This window comes from Esox lucius, chromosome 17, assembly GCF_011004845.1.
Source record: "Esox lucius isolate fEsoLuc1 chromosome 17, fEsoLuc1.pri, whole genome shotgun sequence".
NCBI lineage: Eukaryota > Metazoa > Chordata > Actinopteri > Esociformes > Esocidae > Esox > Esox lucius.
In genome coordinates, this window is record NC_047585.1 from 19,561,493 (window position 1) to 19,572,923 (window position 11,431).

The 11,431-nt window shown below is 42.8% G+C and overlaps 1 protein-coding gene across 2 annotated transcripts; it reads left to right on the forward strand.

Moving 5' to 3' along the window:
• The first annotated feature begins 22 nt into the window (after positions 1 to 22).
• eogt (EGF domain-specific O-linked N-acetylglucosamine (GlcNAc) transferase) lies at positions 23 to 10,654 on the forward strand. Of its 2 annotated transcripts, none has more exons than XM_013138292.3 (16): positions 23 to 93; positions 1,208 to 1,465; positions 3,622 to 3,722; positions 3,873 to 3,981; positions 4,074 to 4,168; positions 4,412 to 4,516; positions 4,688 to 4,794; positions 4,896 to 4,999; positions 5,651 to 5,743; positions 6,454 to 6,525; positions 7,102 to 7,188; positions 8,098 to 8,166; positions 8,378 to 8,439; positions 9,308 to 9,427; positions 9,764 to 9,866; positions 10,033 to 10,654. In XM_013138292.3, exons 2-16 carry the CDS (start codon positions 1,271 to 1,273, stop codon positions 10,177 to 10,179), a joined length of 1,569 nt encoding a protein of 522 aa, XP_012993746.2. In that variant the 5' UTR covers positions 23 to 93; positions 1,208 to 1,270; the 3' UTR covers positions 10,180 to 10,654. The 2 variants fall into 2 exon arrangements, with proteins under 2 accessions (XP_012993746.2, XP_019911047.2); XM_020055488.2 differs by lacking the exon at positions 23 to 93 and adding an exon at positions 515 to 1,111.
• The last annotated feature ends 777 nt before the right edge of the window (positions 10,655 to 11,431 follow it).

Sequence of the window (11,431 nt, forward strand, 5' to 3'; positions counted from 1 at the left end):
TCCACCTTGTGACTAATAATATACTGCATGCCGGTGTAAGGTTTCCGGTGTTATGGCGATCTGGAGGTTCTATATTTTAGTTTGCGGAAGAAGGTAAGTGCGCCAAGTTGAATTTATTTTTTGTAATGTTTCATTTTTCAGTCTTCTAATTTATATGCATGTCATTCACAAGAGGTAGATTTTCTATCTACGTGGGTTCTGTCACATTCCATTTTCATACGGAATGTTTTTTGCTGCTGTCTTGCCATAGCGGTGCTATCAAATATTTTGCACACCGATGTCTGGATTACTGAAGCACAGTGATGATCTATTCAGCAATGTGAAATTTCTCAGGTTCCTTATGTTGTGCCCCTGTACTAACATTAGGGTAACTTAGTAAGTATTTCTTAGAAGCGTTATCTCAGGATCGTACCACGTAACCATAAATTACAGATAATGGTTTTGATTACCATGCACGTAACCGTAAATTACAGTTCATTATATAATTAAGATAAACTATTATTTAAAATCCAGTATACGGATGTGTTACTTCGCTTGTATTGTCCATAAAGGGGCTATATCTTTCAATATAACAGTTCTGTTCAAAAACGCAATGAATTGTTTTAACAATAGCCACAAGACGGCTTTTGCCTTAGGGAGCAACTTCTCAGAACACTGTGTTCTTGTATAAGGCTTCGAACCTACTACTTAAGCATCTTGCCTGTTTTGTTTCGAAGCCCTGGCTGACATTTTCTAACAGACGAAAAAACTATTGGACTCACTGTTCCACAAATAAAAGATCCTCATCATCCTGTCTATGTATAGAAGCCTTGCATTGTGCCTAGGGTCTGAAGTTAATCAGTTTATGGTGTCAGCGTATTCATTAACAAACACATCAGGGTTTTCTCAGTAAAAGCCTAGAGTAACAGTATGCAAAGATGTAGTGTTGATATGCTTCTAGTCTGCTGTTTCCTCTTGGCAATTTTCTCATGGATCACATGTCACACCAATCCTGCACTTGTTTTTGACGTTTATTTCCCCTATCCCAGACATCTTTGCTCAAACAATGGTAGGAAAAGGGTCACTAATATTTCCTGCAACAGGACCTCTCCTGTACCAGATCCGCCTCAAGGCAGGTTCCCACACTATGGTCTAAATACCCACATGCTTGTAAACTGCGGTAACCATCTCTTAACATAGATTAGTGTCTGTCTCTCTTCCTCCACAGAGTTTGGGCTGTGCTGTGAGGTGAGCCAAGGGGACTCTCCCATGTGTTTGTGTGGAACTGATTATGCTGCTGCTGGTAGCACTGGCCATGGTCTGTACTCCCACTGTGGTGTCAGCTGAGGAGGCTGTGAACACCAGCCGCAAACCACTGCTCAACTACAGCAGCCTTGCGCTGCCCCGGCACCACATCCCCTACTTCCTCCACAGTAACCAGAGAGTGGCCAGGCTCTGTCGAGAGGACCCGCTCTGCCCTTTTAAAGTAAGACCCGGCCTACCTCTGTTTTAATTATACAGTTGTGAGCTACTGTGTTACAATCACTGAGATATTGTTATTGTTGTCAAGAACTGTTGTCAAGAACCGTGTTTGTTATGTGATGTGATATTATTGTCATTATCTGGGCCTGAGATCACCATGTGGGGGATGTGATATCATATTATGTATGTTGTTGTCAGGGCCTGGGATCACCATGTGGGTTATCTGATGTGGTATTATTTATGTTGTTGTCCGGGCCTGGGATTGCCATGTGGGTTATGTGATGTGATATTATTTGTCATTGTCAGGGCCTGGGATCGCCATGTGGGTTATGTGATGTGATATTATTCATGTCATTATCAGGGAGTGGGATCACCATGTGGGTGATATGATGTTAATAATGTCATTATCAGGGCCTGGGATCACCAAGTTGGTTGTTCAATGTGATATTGTTTGTGTCATTATAAGGGCCTGGGATCACCATGTGGGTGATGTGATATTATAATTGTCACGATCAGGGCCTGTGATCACCAAGTTGGTTATGTGATATTATTAATGTTATTATCAGGGCCCGGGATTTACTTGTTGGTAATGTGATGTGATAGTATTTCTGTTGTTATGAGGGCCTGGGATCACCGTGTTGGTTATGTCCTGAGATTTTAATGTCAATATGAGGGCCCTATCAATCTGTTCATTAAACAATTCATTTAATAAATTCCCTTTTTCAACAGCAGCCAAAAGTGCTTCTACAGTTACGTAGTTTAAAGTACCAAAGAGTACAGTGGCTAGGGATACAAACCTAGAATTGCAGGAACCTAAGAAGAAACCTAGAGAGGATTCTGACTCAGTGGGGTGCCCAGTCTTTGTCTGGCTGTGCCAGATTATAATAATATGTGGCCTTTTAAAACCAGATTATTTATGAAGATGGGGCCGCAGGGTAGCCTAGTGGTTTAAGCTGCTGACCAGGAACCAAAAGTTTGACATATCAAATCCCAGAGCTGGCACGGTGAAATAGAAATTGAGTTGACCGTAATTTTTCACAGGTCTTTGTTGAAAATGAGAATGTCATGCTTACCTGATAAAATAAGGGAAAATACATAATAAAGGAAAATATTTGAAGGGTCAGGCGGCCATCAGGTAAAAAGACCTAATACTTTGGAGTAAATGTCAGTTTTCTAATAAACCATCCATAGATTTAAATTACATACAGTGTAATCTCATAGACATATCTGGACTGTTTCTCAGAAGGTCTGGTGGAGTACCTCCACCAACATGGCCTTCTGCAGCCAAAAAGAAAGTCTCGAAAAATACCTGCAGCCCTAAGCATTGGTTTAATTGGCCTACCGACCAGTCATCTCCTGCAACACATTACCTCACATTTTGTGCACCCAAACACCAACTGCTATCGTAACGTTGCCGTCGTAACGTTGCAATGGAACAGCTGTGTGAGGCAAAGGTGCAGCTGAGCGGTCGCGCTAGCACAAATCTGTCCTTACTTCATTAAAACTAGTTCATTATGATTATTCTTGTAGGTTATTAGCCGGCAGTATGAAGTGGCTGGCTCAGAATAGACTGGATACAGCAAATGTCCATTTACGTGATCAAATGTCTGAAATTCCTCTCCATTTGATGCCACACATTGCAGTATTTTGATACTCTACACTCCCATGGGAGGATACAGTCTCTCTCTAAAGACCAACTCTGAATGTTTGGTGTTCCCGGCTCATAAAGGCATTGTGTAATAGCCTGGGGATTAGGTTATAGAGTATGCAGAAATGTCCTGCTGAAACATTTTAAGAGATTGAGACAAAAAACAGTAACATAACAAGGTGGGCTGTGGAAAGCACAGGAGTGTGGGTTGGGAGTCTGGATGGGTTTAGGTCATTCTGACTCTTGAACTCAATGTCAAAGTTCGTCAAGGTAAATCTCTCAGCTAAGCTGCCATGGCCTTGTGGACAAAGTGCTGCTAAGGCTTAAGGCCTTAACGCCTGAAGACAGTGGAAAGTTTACGTTGTTGTACAGACCACATGTTATGGGTTAGCGGATCCCAGTATAGCAGACGTTGTGAGCATGGTCTCGTCTTTCAAGTTCCATCCAAGTGCCTAGTATACCTTTGGTTTTTGCTTACCCCGCCCCCTTTACCCTTTGATGTTTTACAACAGGATGCCATGCTGGATATGTCGCCCTGCTGGGGGTATGAGAAGAACTGTGCCCCAGAGAACCGCTTTGGCTATCCTGTCTGCACCAGGGTTGATTCTGGATGGTACATTCCTCCTGTCTCTCCATTCACTAACCCCAATCTATTTCCCTTCATTTATTACTATGTTGTGTCAAACTCCTGTCATGCTTGTGGAGGTTCATCATTTTATTTCTGCTACTGGGTTGGCCTCACAGAGCTCATTGTCCTCCCTAGGGCCAGTTCACTGGATGCAGCCCAGGAGCTTTTCTGGAAACAGGCAGACTTTGGTTATGTCAGGGAGCGCCTCAGTGAGATGAAGACTCTCTGCAAGGCCACCAATCCTGTAAGCCCTTTCTACCCTTGTAGCAGCTGCACAAAGGATTCAGGAATTAACAACAGATAACATTGGCTAAATGCTTGTGTTTCATCTTGTAGGGAGAGTCGTCTTTAAAATGCACCAGCCACACTCGCTTCTGCAGGGCGACCAACCTGTACCTTGACCTGAGAAACCCTCGCAGGGGTCATGAGAGGTCAGTGTGCCCTGAGGTACACCTCCCACCTAGAGCCTCAGCTAGGTTTTTCACGTTCCTGTGGGGACCATGTCAGGAAAAGGATCTGTATGGTTTTTATTTGGTCTGTTTCTTCAATTCACTTAAACCTTTACCTTACTCTGTATCTTCATGGACCTGAAAAAACAATATGACACTTGTGTCTGCCAAAGAAATGATGATCAAGTGAACGCTGTGTGGGTTTCACCTGTATTTCACCTGCAGGTATAAGGAGGACTTTCTCCAGACAGGGGAGATTGGTGGGCGCTGCAGTCTGGACAGCCGAGCACTGGCCGCAGAAGGAGAGCACAAGAGCCCCCTACAGTCTTGGTGAGGCAAAACAGCTGAGTATGACTCCCAGAACAAAATTCCTGCTCGGTAATCTGTGTTTCTCTGTGTAGCATAAATATCTGCAAAACGTTGAAAGCCCGTCTACCTTGTAGAACTGATATAATTAATACCGACATGATGGGTTCTGAAATTGTATTTTTCCGCCCTGAGGTTTGCTGAGCTACAGACCTACACGGAGTTAGACTTCAACCCCGCCCATGGAGACCACTGTGACATTGTTATGGAGAAGCCTACAGTTTTCATGAAGCTTGACGCAGGTGCTTTGTAGTGTAGGATGTCAGGGAACTGCTTATGGTGACAGTTACGGAAGTACCGGGCGGAGATGTGATGGCCACCCTGGCTTGTGTCTTTTTGGCAGGGGTGAACATGTACCATCACTTCTGTGACTTTGTCAACTTGTACATCTCCCAGCACATCAACAACTCCTTCAGCAGAGACATCCGCATCCTCATGTGGGACACTGTAAGTCATTTCTGCAGGCCATCTACAGTTTACTGATCTGAAAGGACTGTTAAGGTGCAGTAAACATAGTGATTTCTCCGCTGGGCACTCCAGTAGACTAATTAGAGAACCAACCATGTTGCTGTCGCCTCACAAGCTGTTGTTTTGTCCAGAGCTGTTGTTGAAAAAAAAGTCTGGTTGTTTACCAGAGAGATGTGTGTTGCGCTGTGTGTTTGACTGCTTGGGTCGTGGAGGGAGTTAGGAGGATTGGTGAAAAACAGAAGGATTTATGGGAAACCTTATCTGCCCCCCCCGAACATTACAGCCAGGGGGAAATGGAATAGCTTCCCATCTGACATAACAAAAGTTGTTCAGTTTATCAGGTCGCTAGGCTAATAAGTGCAGTTGTACAAACTATTGTTTATTAATGCTCTCCATGAAAACATCTGTAATAAGTTTGATGAAGGAACAGATTTTTAAGTAATGTTTTTTTACTGATTTTTATAGGACTAAGTTCACATTCTTACTTTCAGCAACAACCTGGGAGCAATTGGCGTTAAGTGCTTGTTCAGGGACAGAAGCACATATTTTCCAACCTTTTGGTTACTAGTCAGATGCTTTAACCACCAGGGTACCTGAAAACCTTTCTGATGCATTTGTCTTCTTTTTCAGAGTGCTTATGGATATGGTGATCTGTTCAGTGAGACATGGAAGGCTTTCTCTGACTACGATATCATCCCTCTGAAAACATTTGACAGTAATAGGGTAAGAATCTAAACTTGTGTGTGTATATATATTTATTAGGTACACCTTGTTTAGGCAAATATCCTTGAGAGTGAACATGTGGCTATGAAGTCCATAAAGCATGCAGACTATTCAAGAGGCTTAGCTTTCGTTCAGCCAAACATTAGAATGGGGAAGATGTGGGGAATAATCGACTTTGACTCTGGCATGATTGTTGGTGCCAGATGTGGTGGTTCCAGTTTCGCAGAAACAGCTGACCTCCTGTGATTTTCACACTCTACAGTCTTGAGTTCACAGAGAATGGTGCAATAAGCAAAAACCATCTAGTGAGCGGCAGTTCTGTGGGTGAAAACACATTGTTAATGAGAGAGGTCAGAAGACAATTGCCCGACTCATTCAAGCTGACAGAAAGGCAATTTATTTTCTCTGCCCTATTTTCAATAAATTGTCAGAAATGTCTAGAAAAGTTTTTTTGCTTTGTCATTATGGGGTGTTGTGCATAGATTAGAATATATTTAATCAATTATATTTACATCTACACAAAATAACATTGAGAAAGTGAAGGTGTCTGGATCCTTTGCGAAGGCACATGGGTGTAGACAGTACATTATACAGTCAGATAAAAAAGGTGAAAAGCTGCGCGAGAGAAAGGAAGTGAAACTGTTGTCTGTGTATGTCCATGTGCACATGGTCATACATTGTTGGATAATGGATGTATTCCCTTGAAACAGGTGTGCTTCAAAGATGTGGTGTTTTCCCTGTTACCCAGGATGAGGTATGGATTGTTCTATAATACACCTCTGGTACGTATTCAGCCTGTCAAAATCTCTGGTCAATACAGAAATAGGAGTGTCACCCGTCAGTAAATCTGAATGTTCCTACCTTTCTGATCACGCTTCGTATTTTGCCACAGATGCTTGATGTCCTTGTTTGTCCTCACCTCCTCATGCCGTTTTCTTGTGCCCTCAGCTAACCATTTTGATCGAAACATGCAATTTGGGTCAAATATGTGCGTTATGTTATTTAAATGATAATTTCGAGGATATTTATGTAAAGATGGTATCATGTAAATACATAGCTATGGGGGGCCTTGAGGTGTGAAATATAGATAGGTTTGCCTCGTCCGATGCTTGATTTCTCCTGCTGCTTATATCATGTTTATATTCATGTGCTTATTTATGACCACTGTGCTGTGGCCTGTGCGAGTGAATCATAGACCTGCCCTATGAATGGATTTAAATGATTTGTCTGTCTCTGAGTAAATGGAAGATGTTTCCATCTGGCAGATTTCTGTTAAATCAAATGTTCAGTCTGTGTGTATGTGTGTGTGGGAGGGACAGATGAAACTGATCCATTGTTTTTATGTGTGTAAATGGCAGATATCTAACTGCCACAGTGAAGGGATGTTCAGGGCGTTCTCGGAGCATGTCCTGTATCGACTCGGTATTTCACAGAATGGTCCCAAGGTAAGGAATAAAGACCACAGACACGCTTTTTTCTTAGTATTCTGTAACTCAGATGCAGGCTTTCCTGGCCTCAGTGCATTTAACAGTATCTTTATGACCGCTGGAGAGGGTTGGGTGGATGCAACTCATTGTGTATTCACAGATGACGCTAGGAATATGCTAACTGGCTTCCTGTGAGATGGCGGTGCTTGCGATAGTGTCTCCCAGCTGAATGAGAGTTGTGACCAGCCCTGACCCCCACTCGGCTCCTCTTTTCAGCCCTCTGATTAATTGCTCCGGGAGACGCCACACTGCGGCTCTCCACCATTGTGCTCCTTCACCATCATATCAGCTCTCCTCATGCATACACTGTGATTTCTCATGTCATCCATCTGATATGTTATCTCGTTTGGGTAAAGGCATTTATTTTTGCATTTCGCGTTGGTGTATCCCCTCCGGGATTGTCCTGGTGATGGTTTGTGGCTAATCACTTCCCAGCGTCTCAGTTTTTAGCATCGGGAGTTGTCTTCCTATTTTCAACTCCGATGGAACAACGTCAGCGAGGCTGGAAGTGATTTGTCGCACTTGCAGCATCTACAGGGTGATGTTATAGAAGATATTTGCTCTTTCACTTGCACTGTCAAACCTCTGTGCTGTAGCCGTATCGTCGACACGTTATTTTTAGGAAATAAAATCCTCTAGAAAATGTCCCACTTCCTCCCTGCCTCTTCGGGGGATCCCCGCTGCTCATTGGTTGCGGGAGTTTACGTGATGTTCAGATGAAACACCTGAAAAAGCATAGTATGTCAAATGATACAATTACGTTTGCAATGCCTCCTACTGTATCATGTCAAATATACTGTACACGTTGGGTTCACATGCATCAAATGGTCGTGTCGTCACTCCTGATCGGTGTGCTCCTGGTTTCAGGTGGGGACAGTCCGTGTCACGTTGTTAGCACGCAGCACAGACTACCGTAAGATATTAAACCAGCAGGAGGTGAGTCCAAGCTGATGCTCCTCCGTTCCCTTCCTCAGTCCCTTCCTCCTTTACTCGATTGATTTACCGCCTCCTCCAACTCTAACTGGCCATTTAAAATCGTATTTGCTATAAACGGTCAGAGTAAAATGCCTGTGATTTATGCGGCCGGTTGTCTGCATTTGTTGGAGCTCTCATTGATCAGAGAAACGTGTCTACTGTGTTCATACAGCTCGTGAACGCCCTGAAGACTGTGCCTTCACTAGAGGTCAGAGTGGTAGATTACAAATACAGGTGAGTGACCAGTTTGTGTTGTTTGGATGCTGCTCCAGGGGAGTCACTTGATGCCATGTGGGACTGATGGACATGATACAGCAGCCCACAGGGGACAGTTAACTAGGATATTTAATGATGTAGTGGTATAATATCTCAGAGTGAAGGCTGTTAACTAGTATGTTTAATGATATAATGGTGATAATATCACAGAATGAAGACGGTTAACTAGTATATTTAATGATATAATAGTGATAATACTACAGAGTGAAGATAGTTAAGTAGTATGTTTAATGATATAATGGTGATAATATCACAGAGTGAAGACAGTTAACTAATATGTTTAATGATATAATGGTGATAATATCACAGAGTGAAGACAGTTAACTAATATGTTTAATGATATAATTGTGAACATTTCTCAGAGTGAAGACAGTTAACTAGTATGTTTAATTATATATTGTGATAATATCTCAGAGTGAAGACAGTTAACTAGTATGTTTAATGATATAATGGTGATAATATCACAGAGTGAAGACAGTTAACTAGTATGTTTAATTATATATTGGTATAATATCACAGAGTGAAGGCAGTTAACTAGTATATTTAATGATATAATGGTATAATATCACAGTGAAGGCAGTTAACTAGGATGTTTTATGATATAATGGTATAATATCACAGAGTGAAGACAGTTAATTAGTATGTTTAATGGTTTAATATCACAGAGTGAAGACAGTTAACTAGTATGAAATAATGGTATAATATCTCAGAGTGAAGACAATTAATTAGTATGTTTAATGATATAATCATTAGATTTTAGTCCTGCAGGTGCCAAGTGACAAGTCTGTCTGTCTTCCTGTCTGTCTGTCTTCCTGTCTGTCTGCAGAGACATTCCATTCCTGGAGCAACTCAGTATTACCCACAACTCTGACATCTTCATCGGGATTCACGGGGCGGGACTTACCCACCTGCTCTTCCTCCCTGACTGGGCTGTTGTATTTGAGCTGTGAGTGGCGCGGTTCCGTTGGCCTCCCCAGGTTTATGTCTCTGGGTTTTAGCCGGTGTCTGCGTGTCACTTTGTCCCACTGGATCCCTGTCTCTGTCTGGCGGTACGGCCCAACACAGCGCCTCCTGTCCTGTCTGTGCCGGATATAGTCCTCAGTATCTATCTGTGTGACAGGTCTGGCAGCGGGCTGCGCTCTGTTAGCCCTTAGCCGCGAGGCGTGACAGTGAAATACGGCCTAATTAAACAGGCATTTATCAGGCAGGGCTGGGGGGGCCGAACGCAAAAGAGAGAGGAGGGAGTGCGGGGTGACAAAGTGTCCGCGTCTGTTCTCCACAGATATAACTGTCAGGATGAGAGCTGCTATCGAGATCTGGCTCGGCTCCGGGGGATCCGATATGTGACTTGGCAGAAAAGGGACAAAGTGTTCCCAGAGGATAAGGTAACTCACCACCCCGGATATCCAGAACACACCTCACTAATCCAGTAGATGCAGGGCGCTCTGTCATGTTGGGGTTTTTTTTTACAGTCACTGGCATATCAGAGAACCAATGTGGAAATTTTCATGTAGGCTGTCTGAATCTCCCCCCCCCCCCCCCCCCCCCAAGGGTCACCATCCCTCCCTGGGGGAGCATCCGAAGTTCACAAACTACTCCTTTGACGTGGAGGAGTTCATGCGCCTGGTGCTGAATGCGGCAGACCACGTCCTGAAACACCCCAAATGGCAACCCCGGCCTGGCCGTGATGAACTGTAAGCCTGCAGCAATGGCAGACCCCAAGACCGTCTGGTGGAGTCCAACACGAGACTAAAACAGATGTCTTAAGCATTTTATAACCACGCGTGACTGATATCGTTGTTAAGTGTAGGTTTGCAGCTATTTATTTTCTTTTTAACACAGCCCAGCGTGCATCTCAATAGCAATAATAATGAGAAGTCTGTTCAATGTATATTCCATGCTGCCACCGTTGCCAGAAATATTATTTATTTACTTCCCAAAACACGATGCATATTTTCTGATCCATGTGATGTTGAGGAAGGGAAGGAACGTTCAACGTGTTGCTCATGAAACATTTCAGAAAGGGAAAACATAAACTATCGAAATACTGAAGATGGGTGTTTTATTTATTATTAAAAGTGAGTCAGATCTTTTGGTCTATGTTTTGACTTGAAATGTGTTTTATTGTTCAAAGCTGTATGGTAACATTTGAAATAAAACATGCTTAAACCTCTATAAAGCCTCATGAAAACGTTTTAAAAAATAAAATATAATTCAATAGTGCTGACATCTCTTTTTTTATGGCAATTTAAGCTCATTTTTGTATTAATCATATCATTTTAATTAATCTTTGGATAACCATGAACAGAATCTCTCTGAACTTTTACAAAATAATTGCTGATCGCAGACAGTTATTTGCTGTGGGTTTCATTATTTTTAGTTAGCTGGGGACTGTGAAGGAATAGTTCCTCACAAAAGGCCACTGGTTCAGATCTTTCTGTCATCGCCATAAATCTGACTGACCTCAAAACCGCCATGGCTGCACAATCGATGGGACATATTCTCCACGAGATGGCAGTAGAATACCGCAAATGGATCCGATGAGTTCATTGCAGGATCCCAGAGATGATAGAACTGCATTGATTGATGTAAAACTGCTTTCCTTGTATATTCTGCGTCGAGTTTTATTCAGTTGATCATATTAGGATATGTCAGGCTACAGTGTCTATATTGTAAAGAGTTAGTAGTTACACGTGTACCCCATACAAAACACTGCCAAAAGAAATCACTATCTGCTCTTGGCGGACGTTGTGGCTGAACTTTCCCAGTATTGACACACACCAGTAGAGATGGCCATTATTTTTGGGTCCGCTCAGGTTACAGCCAGTGACCTCTTAACGAAAAGAAGAATCTCTGTGGAGGAGAGATAAAGATGAGAAACCAAGATGTCGGCTGTCATTAACCTTCATGTCAGCAGGATGAAATCGATGACAAGAGCAGTGTTCTTGCT